This window comes from Amphiprion ocellaris, chromosome 18 (assembly GCF_022539595.1).
Source record: "Amphiprion ocellaris isolate individual 3 ecotype Okinawa chromosome 18, ASM2253959v1, whole genome shotgun sequence".
Taxonomy (NCBI): domain Eukaryota; kingdom Metazoa; phylum Chordata; class Actinopteri; family Pomacentridae; genus Amphiprion; species Amphiprion ocellaris.
In genome coordinates, this window is record NC_072783.1 from 30591070 (window position 1) to 30611436 (window position 20367).

The window sequence follows — 20367 nt, forward strand, 5'->3', positions numbered from 1 at the left end:
GAGTTTGAAAGGCACACTGTTTTAAAAACAAAACAAAAACAAACACCAAAATTCCACCATTTATGAGAGCAAGAAACTGTAAAAACAGAAATAATAGTCGGACTTTTCACTTGTCAACAGTCCTTGCTTCAACCATCTGTAACACGTCACTCTGTCAGGAAAATTAACTGAATCTAAGCTTCGAGTCAGAATATTTCATAAAGCTTGCTTTATTCTAGAAGACTTTTTAAAAATTTGGCCTAAAATAAAACATTCACTTTAACAAGATTGTATGAAAAACAAAAAATGATGTGCTCCTCGCTGCAACCAGTAAGCCATGAGCGACTCTCCTGCGATAAAGCAAAATATTTGCGATACAATGAGACCACGAAAAGTGAACCGCGATATGGTGAAGGACCACTGTATCTATAATTTATTATAAGAATATTTCTAAATGTATTTCTTGCTTTAGTCAGCTGTTGGGATGGCATCCAAAATTGTGTTTTACCTCTTCCATGACCTGCTGTCCATTAGGCAGCTTGCTGATCAGAGACTGGATGACCTTGAACAGTGGTTTGGGCTCTGAAGCAGGTGCCTCCTCAACTCTAAATAAAAAGGCAATCATCAAAAAAAAAACAAAACAGCTGCATCATTACACATGCATGATGCAAGTAAATACATTTGTGTCTTCTCCATTTCCAAGATGCATCTGATGATGAGATCTTACAGAGATGGCGGTTGTGTATCACCCCTGAGGCGATTCATCACCAGCGTGCCCAGGATCATTGCGAGGTTGGTGCGACCGACGCCCACCTGGCAGCTGAAGAGCAAAGCGGGCAGCTGCTGGGACGCACCGTGACCCAGAGACAAGCTGGGTCTCTCCTGGAAAACAGAGCACATAGAAGGAGAACGTTAAAGTGATGGCAGATCGTAAAGCACCCAAAAAAGATCATATCACTGAGGAGAAAATGACTTAAAATAGTGCTACTTTTAAACCGACAAATCAATAAGGAAAGTATGCTTTTACCTTGCTGACATGTTTTGACTGCATCTGCAGTCTTCTTCAGAGCGTCATCCGATGTGTGATGACGGGTCCTTTTTATGCAGATGCAGTCAAAACATGTCAGCAAGGTAAAACCATACTTTCCTTATTGATTTGTTGGTTTAAAAGTAACGCTATTTTATAGTAAGAAACGACAAAATGAACATAATCCAACGAAGATGACTTAAAGTTATCATAACAGCAGCGAAAAAGGTTAAAGTGTCCCCTGGTAAGCACAGATTTGGTGGTATGCAGAAAGTGTTTCAGCCAAGTTTTGCATAGTTTTAATCGACAGCTTTTAAATCAATGCTGTGTCACTGCAATGTTGGCGCTATCAAGACTTAGCGACTGTGTGAGATTTAAGAGCAGACTAAAAAGAACGAATATGGCAGTAAAGTTCAGATCCAAACGCTGTTTAGAAAGAAAAAAAGGAGCCACTTTCCAACCACAGGGAACTGGACCGGCTGCTGCAAGTCAGTCCAAAAAAGGGCAAAACAAGACGAAAAGAACATCCTGTGTGAGCGAAGGGCAGAGCGGAAACCAGACGGAGTGGATGACCAAAGAGCGGACATAAAGTGAGTACAAACTGCCGTTTCTTTTTGAAAACCATCACACTCTTTAGTGACTGATTGCACATAAAAGCTACATGTGGATTAAAAAGAGCTGTTGTGACCTTCTCACTACCTCAGTGAGAAAGTCCAGATGCTCTCCGATATTCCAGTCATTAATAACTTTAATGGCACATCCGAACCAGATCCAACTAGAAAAGCACGACCAAAAAAGGGGGATTTAATTGGCGGATTTGCATTGTGATTGACATCTTTATGAGAGCTTACCCTGAGTATGTTAACAAATGCGTCAAAGTCTTCTTCCAATGGTGCTCCCTCCATCGGTAGTGGTAATCTGTAGTACCTGCAGTACAACAGATTGTTACCCAGATTTGAACTTGCTCTTATGTTGTGTCAATATTGCCTTTATGTAGGTCACAGCATACTGTAGATAAACATCTGACCTTAAGATGTAGCAGCTGTGCTCCACAATGTTGTGTTTAGTTTAGATAGAAACTATGCCTCTTCTGACAATCCACAAGAGGTGATGAGAGAGATCGAAATCAAAACCCGCCACCTGCAATTTAACCCTTTGAATCCTGAGCAGTTTGTAGGCATTTTTTTTGTTCCTGCCACACATTTTTACTGATTGCTTTTTTACTGCAATATGAAGTCCTGGACCTTTAGAAAGACAGCACAACCTTGTCTAGAAGTAGAGAATTCAGAAATGTCTTTTGTGCAGTACAACACAATTATGTCATAAATCATAGTGGAAGAAAAATTAAGCTTGAATTTCTTTGATTATTTACAAAAATTGAAAAAAAACTGATATCAATATGTACACTGATTTTCCAAGTTCCCACAGCTGTTGTCAATGCAGGAACAAAATCGATATATTGTAGATATTTTACTACTTTTTTTTTTGTTTGTTTTGTTCCTGTACTTATCTCCTGTCTGCTCAGTGCAAACACGGCCTGCAGTTCAGACCAGTTTTGCTTAAAAAAATCTGAGATTTTTTGGCTTAAAAAAAAAAAATCCTACACCTGACTCACTAATGATTTCACAGTTGTGCCAAGAAAGGCAAAGTTTTTTGTTGTTGTTACAGAATCTAGTTAAAGAAAATGGTTATTTTTTGGCAATTTTTAAACTGAGACGTGGAATAAAGTGATGTAACTGAACTACCTTATTTTTAAGCTTAGATGTGTTTCATTCTGCCCACTGTACATCACACATGATATTTTCACACAGGGAAAGTTAAAATTCTGATATTGTTTTCTGTTTTTTCACTTTCTGGTTCTGATAAATAGCAGAAACTTTGTGCTTATTTAAAGACAACATGCATTTCAAACTCACTGGAGGGTTTTGTGGGTTCAGAAGGTTTAAACTATCCAAAATAAAACATCCTGCTGTTTTTATTTGACTACAAAACATTCGGATTGAGAGAAAAATCTTCAGCACCCTCCTCTGGGAATAATACATTCTCTTGCCCTGGAAACGGCGTGAGCAGCTCATAACATCTCCGTAAAGTAGACTACGCTCATCTGATTGCAAACAGGATGCTGCAATCTGTAGGGTTTTTTTTTTTTTTTTTTTACACCCCCCTCCTTTCTTGCAAAAAAAGCAGGCCAACCAACCTTTGCACAAACAAGCTCCACTATTTATAACCTTCCCTGCGTGTTCTGCAGCAGGCAGTCACACGCTGCTTCGTCTAAACTCATGCGTGAGCTGAGGAGACGGGCTAATAAAGGAGCAATGTAAACAACCTGTAGGCCGGCATAGTGAACATCGGCCTCTTGTAGACCTCCTCAGTCACATGGATGTCCTCCTCACATGCGATGGATATCTTCTGGGGCTCGTCTTTGAAGTACTCGATGTCGTTGTAGACGTAGAAGACGTTCTCGTTGAGCTTGGCAAAGTCATGAAGCTGTGGAAAATGGAAGAAAAGAGGGTTTTTAACACTGCTGGAATCTGAATAAACTTGCTTTGTCACATGTAGATGCTGCAGTCTGTCACCTCCTTCCTGATTGTGAGCTCCAGGCATTCAACCATCTCCTCCTTTTCCAGGCCGTGAAGGTTCTCATGTAGGTTTTCCTTCTTCCTGGGAGTGTACGGCACAAAGTCATCGTCCTTGTGCAGGAACACCACTGGCTCCTCTCTTACACAGAAGAATATAATCTCCTGTTTGCAAAAAGCACAGCAAAAAGACCATCAAATAATAGATTTTTAAAGAAAAAAAACGCTCTTGCCTTCTACCAACCACAGCATCTCCATTAATAACTGGAAACAATCTGTCATCATAGAGTTTGGAGAGGTCTGATGTATAATTTTGTCAATTTCATTTCAATTACAGTCAGTTTCTCGCTGCTGCAAGACGAGAGACAGAGCTTCATTTTCCACTGGTACACATGACCGCAACTTTCTGTTTGCTCAGTTCTACAACTGAGCCACAGCCTCCACTAAACACTTGACTCCTCAAATATTTACTGACAACACGGAGAGAAAAAGAGGCCAGGCAGAGCCACACAGGCACCAACACAGAGTTAGGATCTAGCAGAGAACATATCTTAAGAGATCTGAAATTCTGCCTGCACAAATGTGTACAAAATAACACCGACCTCTTGTCCTTGTGCCTGGAGCCTCTGGAGAACCTGTTTGAAGCCGTTCAGGCTGGGCTGACCCATCCCATACAGCGGGTAGGATCCCTTCACTTGGCGGAAGTTGGGCGCTCCGTAGCTGCCCGTGGTGTTCAGCACATCTGCTTTGCTGTAGACATCCTGGACCATGAAGTACTCCCCCTGGAAAGAAATGCAACTTTAATCCAAATTTATCTGGGAGCATGACCCAGACACAGCAGTCGCAAGTTCTTAGGGCAGTTAAGGCGGTTAAATAAATCTTAAAAGGTATTTACATTGTATCATTATGGGAATTTTAATGGCTTTTATGCTCTTTTATTTAGTTTTTTTTTAGTTCTTCACCCACGCTGACACCAAAACAATCAAAACAACACTAAATCTCTTCCTACTCCTCTTTCTTTCTGTTTGCAAATAAAACAGATACAGTCTAGTTACTGTGTTGTCTCAACAGATTCAATTTCTGCTCTGTCACCTCCATCTTCAGTAGAGCTCGTTTCCTACAGCGACCCTGAGAGTTCAAAACAGTGCAATTTATGATGAGACACAAGCACACTAAGAAAACATCCTCACTAAGCTGACAACACATACACGGAGTAATTACAAAACACGGTGCATACAAAACCCGATCAGACAAAAACAGCCTCAGGGCCACCGTAGTTTCCAGTTTCCATGGTCATTCCTACATGGCTGCACTTTATCAGCATTATTCTTCAATGTCATCTTGACTATATAAACATTAACAAAGATAACAGACAATTCTGCATCATGTTGAAGTAACTTGTGGTATTTTTGCGATCTATCAGATTCTGCAGTAATGATTTCACCTTCAGGTACTATTAGCCCCTTTAATACATGCTCGCCTTTAAGTTAATCTGATGGCATCTGAACGTGTTGGATTCATGTCTGAATGGTCACTTTAACAATGTGCCACAACATGTTACTTGGCCTGGACCAAATAACATTTAAGTATCGCTTTCAAGACAGCAAAGGCCTGAACTGCTCAAGCGATGCACTTTGACTGTTTGGAGTCTTTCCTCTGAGTCTATGAACTAGCTGCAGCATCAAACAGCAACAGGATCCATGTGAGCGTCTCCAAGATAGTTGCACACATTTACGCACCTGGAGCTACAGCTCAATAATTACTTATATTTGTAAAGTATCCACAACAGGGAGACAGGATCAATTAGGATCAAACCAGAGGTCATACTGTGTACTTTTATTCATATTAGACATGTGAACTGTTACACAGAAAGTCACAGTTTATAAGCTGCAGTAACACAGCAGAGGCAAGACTGATAGACTCTGGGAAATAAACAGGACATAGTTTTTAACTAGAATGTTCTAAAAACTTGCATTGTGTGATCGGATAGATGCTTTCAGATGTATTTGAAGAGGTGCTATAAAGTTGGCGTCCTAACATATCAGATAACACAACACTAGTCAGTCTTCACTCTAATCCTTTGAAAAAACCAAACAGCAGGTTTGAAGGCAAGTTGTCTTTAAAAAGAATCACCAAAATCAAACATCTGATCAAAGCCAGAAGCTTGAGCTATTAGTCTGTGATGTGCTATTGAGTCGGGAATCTTAACCGAATATTAGCTTAAAATCCTGGTATGCTATTAAAAATCACGTCATTTAACATGTCACATTTAAAAATGTACAAAAAATTATTGTTTTCTCTAATTCTGCACTCCTCAGCACCACTGGGAAACCATTAGTGACTCAGCTCCAACAGTTACGAGACAAAAGACCAGGGAACTTTTAGCTGAGCCGGGCTGAACTGCAGGCTGTGTACAGGCTACGTATGTAAATTAGTAAGCTAAATAAATTCAATTAACTGTTTTCCTTTTATATGATTTATGGCATTAGAACTATATCATAATGCCCAAAAGACATGTATAAGTTCTATTTACTTCTAGCTATGGTTGTGTTGTTGCCATAGAGGTGCAGCACTTTATAATGCAGAGAAAAATAAGCCCACAGTGAGTAAAGACAGCTTGTGGTTTAGAGGTTTAATTAGAATTTTGGGGTCAACACTTGCTTACATTTTAAAGATTTGTTGGTGGATCTGTTCTGGAGTGAAACTGCTGACCCATCTATGTATGTAAACAGAAGCTGTGGGTTAACACTGATGAAACACCACATGCCTGAACTACCACAGCAGAGGTGACAGAGCAGATCAAAGCCTTGCTAGAAAGGTGACAACATTCCTGTTTCAATGGCTGCCTCTGATCATAAAACGGCGCATGACAATGTTCCTGTGCCACTCTGCAATTTGGACACGTGAATGTGAAAAGAACACACAGAAAGAAGGGTGAGATGAAGCCACAGCTTTCTGTGACGGCGCGGTGCCTCACTGCAGCTGCAAGTTGTCCTCACCTGCACCAGGTAGTGCTCGGGCATCGCGTCCGATATCCGACCCACTTTGTAGTTGGTCTTGAGGATTTCATCGTGAATCTGAAATTCCTGTCTGCAATTATATCTGCAACACAAAACACAGCGGAAGGTCCAGATTGGCAAAGAGAGATCAATTCAATTATCAGCTACTATTTGCTCGGCCCGGATTGACAAAAGAGATGATAACGGAGGCAAACACTTGGGCTCGAGGGGTTGGGGGGTGGGAGAGATGTCACCGCAGTGATCAAAAAGGATTAACACCCAATTGCGAGAACGCAGATTCGGGGAGGGACTTACGTGATGACGACAGGTGCGACTTTGTTGGTGATAATGGACTTGGCCTTGTTGTTGTGGATGTTGACTGTCTGGAAGGGGCTCATGCTAAGAGACTGCCTGCTGTCAGCCATCCCGTTGCCATGGACACTCTCAAGCGGTGACGCTACAGAAACAGGCTGTGGTGCGGCGCTGGCAGTTGTACCCATGCTCCACAAGCTGCTGTGAATGACATCGCAGCGGACTCAGAAACAGGAAGCAAACACACTTACACATGTACACAAAAGCCTGCACAGAGTGGCAACACATCCAGCAGCATGTATTTGGGAGTCTGAAACATCTTCAAGGTGTGAAAAGTGATTCAGTGAATGTTTCACACTTCAACAATAAAGTCATTGAAAAAAAATCTGTCAGTCACTAATACAAACACAGGATATGAAATAAGTTGTGAAGTTACATGCAGAATTTCTTTCCTGTTAGATGGTCGTAGCTTGGTTTTAAGGATAGTAGTCAATCACTTTAGCAAGGGCTATTGCATTTATATGAAATTTGTTGCAAATATGAACATGGAATTGAGAGAATGAAACACAGACGATCCCCTGATTTTTCATATATCACCACTTTTAACCCTCCTGTTATGTTGGGGGTTAAATTGACCCATTTTAAAGCAAAAACAAATCTAAAAAAAATGTTGAAGGTCTTATTTTTGATATGAAACTTCTGCTTGATTTAATAAGTGCAACCAACATAAAACATTAAAATGGTTCATTTCACATATTTGCAGCGCCACCCTGAACAGAAGATGTGCCTTGTGGTGATTTATCATCTCCATGAAAGAAAAAAAAATCAAAATGTAAATTAACATTTTTTGAAAAATCATGTACTTTATATGTAGGTCTTCCCCATGTACATTAAAAAAAGTTTTAACATGTATTTTTTAATGAAAAACGAGTGAATTATCCTCATTGACCCATGATGTGTGAGAGATAAAGAACACTGCACTGAATGAAAATTGACTGAAATAGTAACAGAGTTAATAATGAGATATAAACAATGTTTACTGAAGATTTTTTTTGGTTTCTGCCATTTTCGGATAATTAAACAACAAAGAAACAAACCTAATGGGAGCGGTAAGTTGACCCATTTGGTTTTTATTTATAATTCTAAACGACTACCAAGTGATTGGCAGGGAAACATGCAGACATTCATGGTGCCAAGAGGAAATACCATCTTGAAATAAATGAGAAAATCAATACATCTCCTCCCTAAATATGAAGTTACAGCTAGAGGCCGATTAGCATTGCTGAGCTAAGGCCTGAAAACATCATGATTAGACTCTTTTTTTTGTTTGTTTGTAAGGATTAAACTAATCAGTGATTGTTGTGCTGGATTATGCTGGATTTTCAGCAGCCAGACCAGGCCTGCTGGGTGCAGATTCATACCTAACTGAGAGATTTGGGTAGAGCTGACCTTTTAATGTGCAAGAAGGTGAATAATTTATGATAAAGTCAAACTATTATTTTTCTGCTTAAAACTGTAGTTTCAGGATTTTTGCACGGCAAGCATTTGCACTGAGGTTTAAAAATAAACAGTGTTGAAGCATAAATGCTTTTATTCTGACCATCTGGCGATTTATTTATCTCTACCCTTGAATTACTGACAAACTATTCCGACCATTTCATTACACAAAAAAGCAGAAAAATACCGTAAAAGAGTGAATTGAGATAATGTAATAAAGTAAGTCATAAATATTATTATTTCAGTATGAAGAGTAGCAGTTTTGTGAGTCTTTAGACAGCATGAAGTGGTTTAATCACTGACTCCTGATGCCCTCCCTCTTTACGTTTACTAAGCACTTTAATCACCCCTGATGTCATATCTAAATGCTTTCATTAGTGCGACAGTTGATATTTAAATCATACAGCTGGATACGGAGCAGTCAGACCCTCATGCGAGTCAGCCACAGGTTCCAAGCGAACCTCCTCCTCTCTGAATAAACAGCGAGCTGTCCGGGGAGCTCAGCGGACAAACAAATGAGCCGACGCTGCTCCTTAACATCACTTTTAACATGTAGCTGGTTAGAAACCTACAGCACTGAGGCACACAGACACAGAAAGACAAACAAAAATGCTTCATTTCTAGGAAAAATAGAGGAAAAAAACAAACGCAAACCAAGACAGTAAACACCAACCAACAGGTCAGAATCAACCCAACATGAAAATCTACTTAATGTTCCACAGCTCAGGCACATGGCACATCGTCTTTTGCCGCCTGAGCCCGAAGCACCTCCGTGTGATCTCCAGCTTTGAATAAAATGAACTCTCATCATGCAGAGAGGAGAGAGAAGTGGCGGGTGAGTCACTGCCACTCTCCTCTTTGTTGAGTCTGGAGGTGTGTGGGCAGATCAACCTTGTACTCCGAGACCTTTTGATTCAGCAGGGAGACTCTCTTCTCACAAGCACAGTGGGTAAGACAACACATTCATTTGTTATTTTGTCTGCTGGTATGGTTAAGAAACACTAATGGATAGACTAAAAGGTGTACGGTTTTAGATAATACACAAATAACTGTACCATAGAAAGGCTGAGGAGTAAAGAGAGGCAGAATCGCTCCATAAAAGGCAGCTAACTTTTCAAGAAAACTGTGCTCCAGCTGCCCAAGTCTATTTCAGTCCTCGCCACATACCAAAAGCATCTCTGTTGCCATAATTCTACGGCCGCCACAAGAAAAACAACAAAAGTGCTCCATAGTGGAACAATCCACAGAAATCTGCCATCTTACGTATGAGATGAGGAACTTCCAGATCCCTTTCTTTGCTGCTTGTTGTCCGCCATGGTCCAAAAGGAGTGTGAGAACTTGGCATGACATCCAAAAAAGAAAATCTTCCTCTTTTGAATCCCGTCACCCACCCCCCAGTTGGTGGGAAACACCCCTCGCGGGAACCTCAAAGTGCCCGCCTGCTTGGCATTCAGCAAAAAAACTTCAGAAGCTTTCAGACAGCGTCGTCCTCGTCTTCGTCCTATCTCCTGTCTGATGTTGGGAAGCAGATTCAAGCAGGAGACTCAAGTCTCTGCGGAGGGGACCAGGGGAAGTAGCGCTACATCTGGCAGCCAGATGGCTAAAGTTCAGCTCCCTTTCACAGGGACAGGCTCTGCACAAAGACGACACACAGTTGACTCTTGTACTTTCCAGTAGGCAGTACAAAAGTGGCATGCTGAAATGATAGCTCAATTATAAGATTGACGGATTGACACTTTGTCAAAATGTGAAAACTTGTGCATATAATATACTAAATTTACTATAGTTAGCAGTCAAGCTTGCATCAAAATTGTACCAAAACTTTCTAAACTCTGACAAATAAATTCTTATTACTGCTAGTTTCTGCACTTGTAATGCTATTTTTTTCCAAACTGAAAACTGGAAAGTTTGGGCTACAAAAACAAAACAGACTTCAATTAACAATAAAGAACATAAATGACTGTAAGACAATGTGTAATACGAGACAGGACAGATTTAGGACGTCTTCTTGACTTTCTATTTTTGACTGAAAACGGTCTCATCTTGTACAGCAAAGGGAATTTACACAGCAAACCCATTTTCGATCTCTGTCACTTTAAGGACATTTAATCAGTAGGTTTCCTTCACCCACCACCACAGTCATGCATGATAATATGCATGTTCCTATGTGGCTCAGTGGAAAGCAGTAAAACACTGACAACAGATTCTCCCATTCTCCTCAATCCAACCACGCTTCCCATATCATATCCCCAGTGGTGTTGAGGTTATTTGTAAAACATCTGAGCTGCCCGATACTTCCTGACTCTTCAGCTACACGGGCCTCCAAAGGAAAGCAACAATTTAAATGCTGCAGCCTGTCTGGTTGAAAGTGCTACATCGGAAACCCTCCTCCGCCTTACCTTCCAGCCTGTCACCTCTGCTGCGACACCATAGTGCACACACTCTTTGATACGGAAGTTCCTGCTACAGACAAGAGCAGCTCCTCAGCAACACTGATTTCAGCACAGGCAGACCTGGTGTAGCGGCCGGGCGGGCAGTCGGGGCGGAGGCCTGAGTAGAAATAGCCCTCAGTCATAAACATCCTCCTGGAGAGCCAATCAAGGCAACTCATCAGAGAGGCTGTTTATCCCACACGTCAGCCTGAGTAGCGCCACACTGCTCCCGAGGCCAATAAAACGAAAAGATTCCCTCTGACGATGCACAACAACAACGCAAAAAGTCAAACAAACTGAACCACTTCTCTTGAATTCACCTTTTCTGTGCATGTCAGCCTGTGAACAGCTGGTCAGAGTTAGCCAATGGCAGCAATATTTAAATTCACCGATGGCACGGTGAGAATAAGGCCATGGAAACTGGAGCCTCCTGCCAGCCTACCAGCATTGCTCCATTCAGCCCTGCCCCATTTAAATTCAGCCGGTGTCCCAACTTTGCTGTAGCAACGTCTTCAGACAAAAGGGTCTGAGTGCAGACAGGAAGGAGCTTGCAGCTGCAGGATGCATCTGTTGGTGGCCCAGAGGAAGGATGCAGAGCACTCTTCATTCACAAGAGATGCAGGGGTTCAAGAGAGATGGGTATCACTTTGTAGCGCAGAGGAGATCTTTCAACACAACTTCCTACATCGAGGTTGAGATAAGAACCGCAAACGTGGCAGCAAAAAAACCCAAACAATCACAAACTCAATGCAATATGCTTATTTAGCAATAGTGCTCTTTTAATTCAAAGATCTCAGGAATTTCTGGTCTTCTGGAGGCCACTTGTTCAGTCTGACAATGTTAAGTCTAAAAGCCCGCTGACTGTGAAGAATGAAGCTCCTCTTAGATGTGTACTCCTTTCTACTAATCTGATGGCAAAATAATGTGTCAGCTTCACGTCTCAACGAGCACCCTGGTCGCTTTTCTGTAAAAGCTGCATCTACAATCTTACTAGGTCATACCTAGGAACACTGCTGTATTCAGCCCATCATGTTAGAGCCGTGTGAAAGGATTAATTTCAGCACCAGTACTGGTCAAAAACATCACAAAGACACAAATAAAACACCTGTCTTGTTCACTTTCCACTGCAATTTCACATCTATTACAAACTTACATATCCAGAAAAATACAACTTAACTGCAGTGAAAACATTACCAGAAGCAGAACCTTAGTTTGCTGCTTCCAGCTGTTGGTAGGAATGTTTCCTCTGAGTTTATTAAACACCTGCAGCATCAAACAGCAACAGGATGAGAGCATCTCCATCTCCATGCACATTCATTCGTTTGAATTATGAATGATCCCCAACATGGAGACAGGATGAGTCCAGATCAGCATCTAACAGCAAGTCCCACTGTGTCCTTTATTTCACCCTAGACAGGTGAGCTATCAAACCGAGTCACGGTTTATAAGCTGCAGTTAAATCATTTGCTGCATAGCAGCCGACCTCAGGTTGAACCCTGAGCTTCATCACAGTTACTGTTCATAAATTAGTAGTTAGATTATCATCACATACATACACAGATTTTACAGTGTTTGAGGTAATCATAAATAAACTATATTATTAGTTATCTGGACAGTTTGATAAGCTGCTATTAGTTTAGATATAGCATTTGGTTTATTATGGCACTACTGGGTATTAAATATCAACATGATGTCAAATATCATGTGTGTATTGTGGCTCTGTCTTTCACTGCTGTGTCTAAATGAAGGAACATTAATGGAACAGTGACAGAACGTCCTCACTTTAACGGATTGATGAAGCCAGCAATGTTACAACAATACACAAAAACTCTTCAGCATTTCTCAAAAACCTCATTTAATTGGGTCTGATTGGAGTAACAGAGTCCTAGAATTATTTATATCAACTGCGCACAGCAGCCTCTGACTAATCACAGGGTACCAGACCAGCAAAATCACTGAATAAAAGCCAGTCACACCCCCCAAGCAGAGGAAGTGTAAGCACACCTTAACAGGAAGCGCTTAGTTGTACTCTCTGAAACTTCCTCCCTGCAGCTGTACACATATTTCATCAGTGAGGTTAAGGGTTACATGCAGGCGCGATTCCACAGGACATTGCTAGTTCCTGAGCTAAATATCAGTTCTGTGCGGAAATGAGCTCAGTGCTTCCTCTGCAGAAAATCTTTTTTGTTTTCCTTCAGCTGTTCCAAAAACCTCATTGTGAATTTGTGTCAGCGTACAGCTCTGATGTTTGCTTTTGTCCAAAATATAACTCCCAGTAATCTGCTCAGAAATAGACTGCGGTGAGAGGAAGCCGTGCGATGCATTGTTCGAGGATGCAATTTCAGTGTGAAATAGCTTTTTGCACTTCAAGGCAGATAGTCCGCATTGGCATTCAGAGCGCACAAACTGCCTGGCTTTCGTCACAGCTCGACACTGAGCTGCTAAAAACGGTGTGCAGGTCTATTTTTAAAGCCACGTCTGTAATTTATTTCATTTCAAGCTGGCAATTTGATCTCCCTATGATTTCAAGGTTGCAGTAATGTGGCTTTCGTTTTTTCTAAACCCCAGTGTCTGACCACAATATTCTGTCAGCACCGCCACGCCAACTGACAGCATTTTCTATTTGTCACACCCTCAAAAAAAAAACCTGCCCTCTACACTGACAGATTTTACACTGGTTTGTTAACATGTTTCTTTTCACTTGCCATTCAGACCAAAGTGGTAAACTTGTGTGAGTGCAAACAAATCCTGACTGAGCAGCAGCATTTTCTAAGTTGGTGCGGGGTGCCAGAACGCTGTCAAACAAGCACTGGTCCTCTGGTAAAGGAATGCAAGCTTGATAAACACTTCAGAGGAGAGCCTTGGCATCACTTGCTATGAAGAATTCAATCCATGTAAGTGCGTGAAAATCAGACACAAATGGAGAATGTGTTCAAAGGGAACACCTCTCTGGGAATGGGAAAGCAGTTTTTCTATTCTAAGACATTTTACAGTTGGAAAGCAGTGCAGAGTTCAGGCAAAAGATTGAGGTAAAAATCACAACATGCATCTGAAGTGATATTCAGACAACAACCGTTTCCTTTTTGTATCCTGCAGAGACATTCTGGTGACATGTCTAGCAGCCGCAAGCCTGCAGCAATAGAAAACATAAAGTGTCACAACTGTACCTGACATTCAGCTGTTCAGTCCACCATCCGAGAGCTGCACGAGTCTCAGAGGATTACAGAACAGAAAACAGTGGGTTAAAAATAACCAAAATGACAGCTCTCCGGCAAGCGTCTCAGTCAGTCATCCTCGCTGGCATCTCTCTGTCCGATCTGTGAGGCGATCTGTCTCTGCCTGCTGATCAAACTACAGCAGGCGGCAGTCTCGCATCATTAACGTGTCCTTATAAAGCAAGTCAATGAACGTGTCCTTCAGCGAGGACAGATCCCAGACAGCCACTCAGCAGGAGAAAGCAGAGGGGGGGGCAGCTCTCCGTTTGAGCTGTTAAATGAGTGAAGACATGCTCCCTTGTTGGCTTTTTTTTCTTTTTTTGCTACTTTTTAGTCTGCATCCCCTGTGCATGAGGTGTAAGGCTGCTCGCCAGGATTTGTTCATGTGTGAGTGTGTGTGTGTGTGTGTGTGTGTGTAAAGAGGATGTGGAGGCGGACCCACAGAGGCTTACTCATCATCCAGCTCGCTATCCAATCACTACCGGAGCCTCCTGGCAACACAGCACCCTCCACACATGGCAGACCTTTTAACAACTGTATCAAACGCGTCAAATTAAACCTTCACTTCAATTACAGTCTGCAGCAGCTAACCCTCAGCTGACGCGCCGCAGCACCGGCCTGCCAGGAGGCTGACGGTCGCTAACAACTGCACACAGATGACATCACATAAGCCTAATTCACTACGATGTTCTAATTACTCCATTCATTAGAGGTTAACACATGCCATGCTCAAGGTAAACAGGCTTACAGCTGGGCAAATACTTAGATTTAAGCCTGAGGTTCAGCTGCAAACAGTTGTGTGCTGCAGCTCTTGTAGTCATAACCCTGAGGCCACACCAGTTCTTTATGCACTGGACATAAGAAAACATCAAATCCAGCAGCATTTAGTATAGACCAAATACCTGTACAGACCAAGAAAAACCTAAAAAATCAACCATACCTGACTGTATTTGTACAGCTAAGACTCCAAAACAGCCAACAACATGAAGCTTATCTCCCGAGTGGCTGCCTGCAACAATATTTTCTCATAAAAAGTATGTGCAATCAACAGTCTGTCACAAGATAATGTCCACATTAAGCCTATTTGCAAAACTAGTGAGCAGTTTTCGAGATATGGATGTAAAATCTACTGCTGCCACACCTGTTCCTTCCTTCCTGCAGCAGCGCAGGGCCAAGACTCTGAAGTTCTTGCAACACCGTAAATGTGAAACAAACCCCTCCCATGACCTGCTAAACCTCCAGAACATGAATGAATCAATCCGGGGAAGTGAGAAGTCATAAATGTGGCTTTGTGTCCAAACGGTACATATCAAGAAATCTAGAGCAAATAATGACTTTAATAAAAATAAAGTGCCAAAAATACACTTCATTTTCTTCCATTTTTTTACAGCATGATTCGGAATAAGAGGATGTTCTCTGACAGATGAGGTAAAACATCCTGTCTGTTAAATGTCCACAATGGAAACAGAGCACATGGCTAATATCACCTGTCTTGTCCAAATACTTTCTTAGGCTTAGTGTGTGTCCGACCCATAAAAATCCAGTTTGTTAAAATCCTTTTAACAGCAACAGGAAAAGAGAAGATACTGATGGAAAACCTGCCACCTGAGCCTAAAGTTCAGCTTCTAGAAGCAGCTTTATACAATATTGTCATATTTTCAGAGAGACACAAATTTTCCCTCTATTAATACATGTCAAGTTAAAACAAAATACATGCCACCACTCCTGGGAAGCAGTAATGATAATTAATTAGAAATACCCACAGGAGCATATTTAGTGGATCTACAATAGCACAGTCCAGCATTCAAATATGACACCTTGTGGTAAAAATTATCTACTGCAGTCAGATGTACTGGAACACAGATGTTACTTCTGTTATGTCAACTATTTCAAGCCAAAACATGTGTTTATACAGTAACTTGGCCCTACTTTTACAACATATATCCCCAAAAACAACAGTTTTCAACAAGTAACTCTTGGTTTTAAAGGGCTGTACCTGCCTGAAGCAACCCTAAACCTAATTTAACCAATATCTCTACTTCTTAAAATTAGTTTATTGTAAAGCTAAAGCGATGACAACGTCTTAAAGTTGCGAGAAGTTTCTGTGCCACGCCTCTCATCAAGATAAACCCAGAATAAATAGCTTAATCATGCTGATCCAGGTGTTCCTTCACCGAGGAGTTTCATGCTCTCACTCTTGATTAATTGTCCGATCTGAGCTGTCAAGGGTCAGTTTCTGTCTCCCCCTCCCTGAAAAATGTGAGGTAAACTGATACGCACAGAGGAGAATGATCCCAGCTGGACGGGGCCAAATTTAACAAAAGCTGCGCCGACAACACAACACATCAAAGGGCATCATGTGCTTTGTCTTATTTCGCTTGAGACATTTCATACATCACACCTAACGGCAAGAATGAACATGTCGTGTCACATTTCGTCAGTGATGATCATGCATGTGGACATTTTAGACTGTGAGCAAATCCCTTTCCTTCCTTAGAGGTTTGCTTTGATGATGCCAAGTGCAGAAAACATGATGAAAATTTACTTGGACTGCATTTACAAGACCAAAAATACTAAAATTCTACTTAAAATATATTCCAGCATGCAACTTCAGTTTTGTCCACTTTTGGGAGCAAAAAGGTCAAGCACGACTTAACTTTTTTAGTTATGCATCCACATTTTGTTCATTGTTTCCATTAAATGCATATTATTTTGTTATTCTTGTGTATGTGTACAATGGAATAATAAAAATAAACTGCATTTTTGTTCTGAATGTTTCCTATGTGTGGAAGTATTTGTTTCTGTCCTGTTTTCTGAGATCTTCTATATACACACTTGTTAAAATGTATGCTTAAGTGATGCCGAATCCTGAAAACCAGGCAGAAAATATATTTGAACTGCATTCTCAAGGCATTTTTTTTTATTTTCTACATTATCTGTTGGCTTATCACTTAGTTTTTCCATAGCTTGTATCCACGCTTTGTTATGTTTTTGTCCTTGAATTCATACTATTTTGTTGTTCTTGTATATACTCACTATTTGAATAATACAAATACATTTGAACAAGTGAATTATTTTGTGGTTCTCACTGTTTTCTAGGTGTGGAAGTAATTGTTTTCGCCCTATTTTCTGACTGCTTGCATATGCACCTTATTATAATGTACATGCAATGCTTGCACATCCTTTTATACTGACTAAACTTTTTACTAGTACTTTACTAGCACTTTTTAATGATTCTGAGTGCAGAAAACATAGCAAAACATGTATTTGAACTGCATTCACAACACTAAAAATACATTTTTTATTTTATATGTTGGCTGTAACAGTATATTCAAACATGTCCCTTCATTTTTTAAAACTTTTTTAACAATAAGGTTGAACATTTAGTTTTTCATAGCTGGCATTGACATTTTGTCTTGCTTTTGTCCTTGAATTCATATTATTTTCTTGTTCTTGTATACAGTCACTATTGAATATTACAAATGCATTTGCACAAGTGAATTACTTTGTGGTTCTCACTATTTTCTATGTGCAGAAGTAATTGTTTTTGTGCTGTTTTCTGAATGCATCCACATGCAATTATTATTAGGCATGCTTTAATGACGTCAAATGAAGAAAACATGGCAAAAAATGTATTCAAACTGCATTCACAAGGCTAAAGATACCTTTTACTACTTTATATGTTGGCTGCAACAGTATATTCAAGCATCAAACTCCATTTTTGAACTCTTGGCAACAACAAGGTTAAATATGACTTAGCTTTTCCAAGGAAAAGGTAAATGATTTTCTCACTGCCTCCAAATGCACATTAAACAACACTGTACATGCATTACTTGCAGAAGTGCATGCAAATGTCAACACAGCACATAAAACCTTGAGAGGATCAAACATTTCACTTAGTAGTCAAGTGTTTGTGGCATCCATTCACTGCAGGCTGCACATCACAGTGAACCTAGAAGTGGCTTCTACTTGAGTACAAAGAAAATAAAAGCATAAAGTGGCATTTAGCACAGGTGGAGATCAAATATCCCCATCTTTGATTTCCATCCCTGCCTGTGGCCAAATCACAAGATGCAGAGCAGAATCCAGAGCAGCGTGGAGAGTGGGGGCTGCCAAGCACATGTATGCCCCATCAGCCACACAAGCACTTGGCATCATGAAAATATCCGTCCCTGCTTCAAGTCTGGTTCAAGCACGAACCCAAAGAGCAGTTACTAAAGGCACTGAAAGTCTGATCGACTGTCTGCATCCAAAAAACGCCACCGGTATCAACTTTAAAGGCTGCCGTGGTTCGTGCACCAGGAGCCGTTAACTTTAAAAGCTACTCACCATTTCAGCACACGGTTTTTGAAAAAGCTCCAGGCCGAGAAGAGATCCTGTTGTCGGAGCTGTGTTCGGAGGACGAGGTCTGCGTGCAGCGTTGTGTGTTTAGATCGATGCGAGGGGACGCATCCATTGATTTATTTATTTATTTATTTTTTGTCCTTTCTCGGGAAATTTACGAGGAAAAGGATTTCGCTGTGTGAACGAAAGACGGAAGGCGCATGCGCAGTGTGCGGTCATCCACGGATGCTCCCTGCAAGTCTGAAGCAAAACATCCAAACCATGGACAAACACTTTTTATATGCTAAGAAGCCAGTAAAATTAAAAATAATCCTCTAGTAGGTTTAATATGAGGCAAAAACAACTACTTTAAGGGTATATTAAGTATGATATTTAAATATTATAGTAATATTATAATAAAAAACCCAAACAGAATACAGAGTATTAACGTAAACATTGAATTTTGATCATATAGAAGTTGTAAAACTCCATGAGAACAGTGTGATATGTAAAAGTGAACCTCAAGCAGTTAAATATAAAAGACAGATAAGGTGCCTGTTTCCTGTTTAATTCCACCGGGGCTGATACTGAGGTCAACATTAAGTTTATGCCGACTTTATCTTATTTTTGTGTTTTCACATCTTCTTATCTATGTTTTCATCTTTTATCTTAATACACTTGTCACAAAATGTTCTCTGCTGTAAAATAATAAACGCAATGCCTAGTTATGCAACAGATGTTTCAAATAAAAGATAAATTAGATCATAAGGTCATAATGAAATATTAATCATTTCTATCTTTATCATGTTGACTACACTATGGAAAAATGTGATTTTAACTGTACTGTTTTTAAAACAAAATAATGTTATTTTACAGATTTTCCCCGTTCTGCTGACTTACAGATGATAACTAGTAAAATCAATCATTTTGTATAGTAAATAATTGTTTAAAAGGCCAAAATTGTAACAAACTATAATGATTTTTTGTTTTAATATTGATTTTAATGAGTATTTTATGGGAACTCCCCAAAAGATAAATTATGCTAGGGTCATAGTAAAATGTTATTTACAATCATTATAATGTTAAGTACACTGTAAAAATAAATGTAATTATATTTAACTGTATTTTTAATAATATACTGAATTTACAGATTCTCCCAGTTTTTCTGAATTAGAGATAACAATGAGTAACATATTATTATTATAATTATTAATCTACGTGTTCACCAAGAACAAACAAACCAAAACTGTAAATAATGTCTGTAATTAATTTCTGTTTTACAATTGGTTTTAATGTGGATTTTACAGTAGTTGTACCAAAAGATAAATTAAGCGAAGGTCATGATCATCATAATCATGATCAGAATCATTATAATGCTGACTGCACTGCAAGAGATTCATGTTTTTTTTTTTTTTAAAAAACATTTTTATCTGTACTTTTGTCTGGAAAAATTTACAGCTATTATACAGAATTGCCATTTTTCAGAATTACATATTATTTTTAAAGTATTAATTTGCATATTAACTGTCAAAAAAATCTCAGCATATCTACTAAACTGTAAAAGAAATTACGGACAATAACAGGTAAAAATATTCATTTACACATTAACAATAATAAAAACAGGTCAAATAATGTCTAGAATTTATTTCTGTGTTTTTCAAATGATATTTTTACAGATGTTTGATAGCAACTTTGATACCATTTCTAAGATAATCAGATTTTAATATGGTATATTGTAGACTTTAAAATGTTTTAAGAAAAATTCTAATGCATTTATGTTATTTTTCAAGACATGATCTACAAGCTTCCATTATATGCTTTTAATCTACAGCTCAGTTGCTATTGTAGGGTAAAAGTGATATTTCTATCCTTTCTTACAAATATTTTTTATACATTACAATAATTACTGTGACAGGGAAGAGTTGCTACACTCTAAAAAATGCTCACAATTTTGCTATGAAAAACTGTCAAACCATGACAGTAAAAATCTGTAAACTCTAAAACACT

At 39.7% G+C, this 20367-nt stretch overlaps 1 protein-coding gene across 8 annotated transcripts in view; it reads right to left on the reverse strand.

The window, feature by feature from the left end:
- The window catches only part of pald1a (phosphatase domain containing paladin 1a), a 60277-nt gene extending 41700 nt beyond the window's left edge, over positions 1 to 18577 (reverse strand). Inside the window, exons 1-9 of one of the 8 annotated variants that reach the window (XM_055004632.1) lie at positions 18367 to 18577; positions 6897 to 7091; positions 6582 to 6684; positions 4185 to 4364; positions 3583 to 3747; positions 3333 to 3493; positions 1858 to 1933; positions 707 to 861; positions 488 to 584 (exon numbers count right to left, since the gene is read on the reverse strand). In XM_055004632.1, coding sequence (XP_054860607.1) covers positions 488 to 584; positions 707 to 861; positions 1858 to 1933; positions 3333 to 3493; positions 3583 to 3747; positions 4185 to 4364; positions 6582 to 6684; positions 6897 to 7081 — 1122 coding nt within the window. In that variant the 5' untranslated portion in view covers positions 7082 to 7091; positions 18367 to 18577. Of the gene's footprint in view, positions 1 to 487; positions 585 to 706; positions 862 to 1857; positions 1934 to 3332; positions 3494 to 3582; positions 3748 to 4184; positions 4365 to 6581; positions 6685 to 6896; positions 7095 to 9653; positions 9985 to 10789; positions 11057 to 13989; positions 14415 to 18366 lie in introns of those variants that run through there. The other 7 variants (XM_023269540.3, XM_023269529.3, XM_023269520.3 and 4 more) reach the window with 7 other exon arrangements.
- Between the last annotated feature and the right edge of the window lie 1790 nt (positions 18578 to 20367).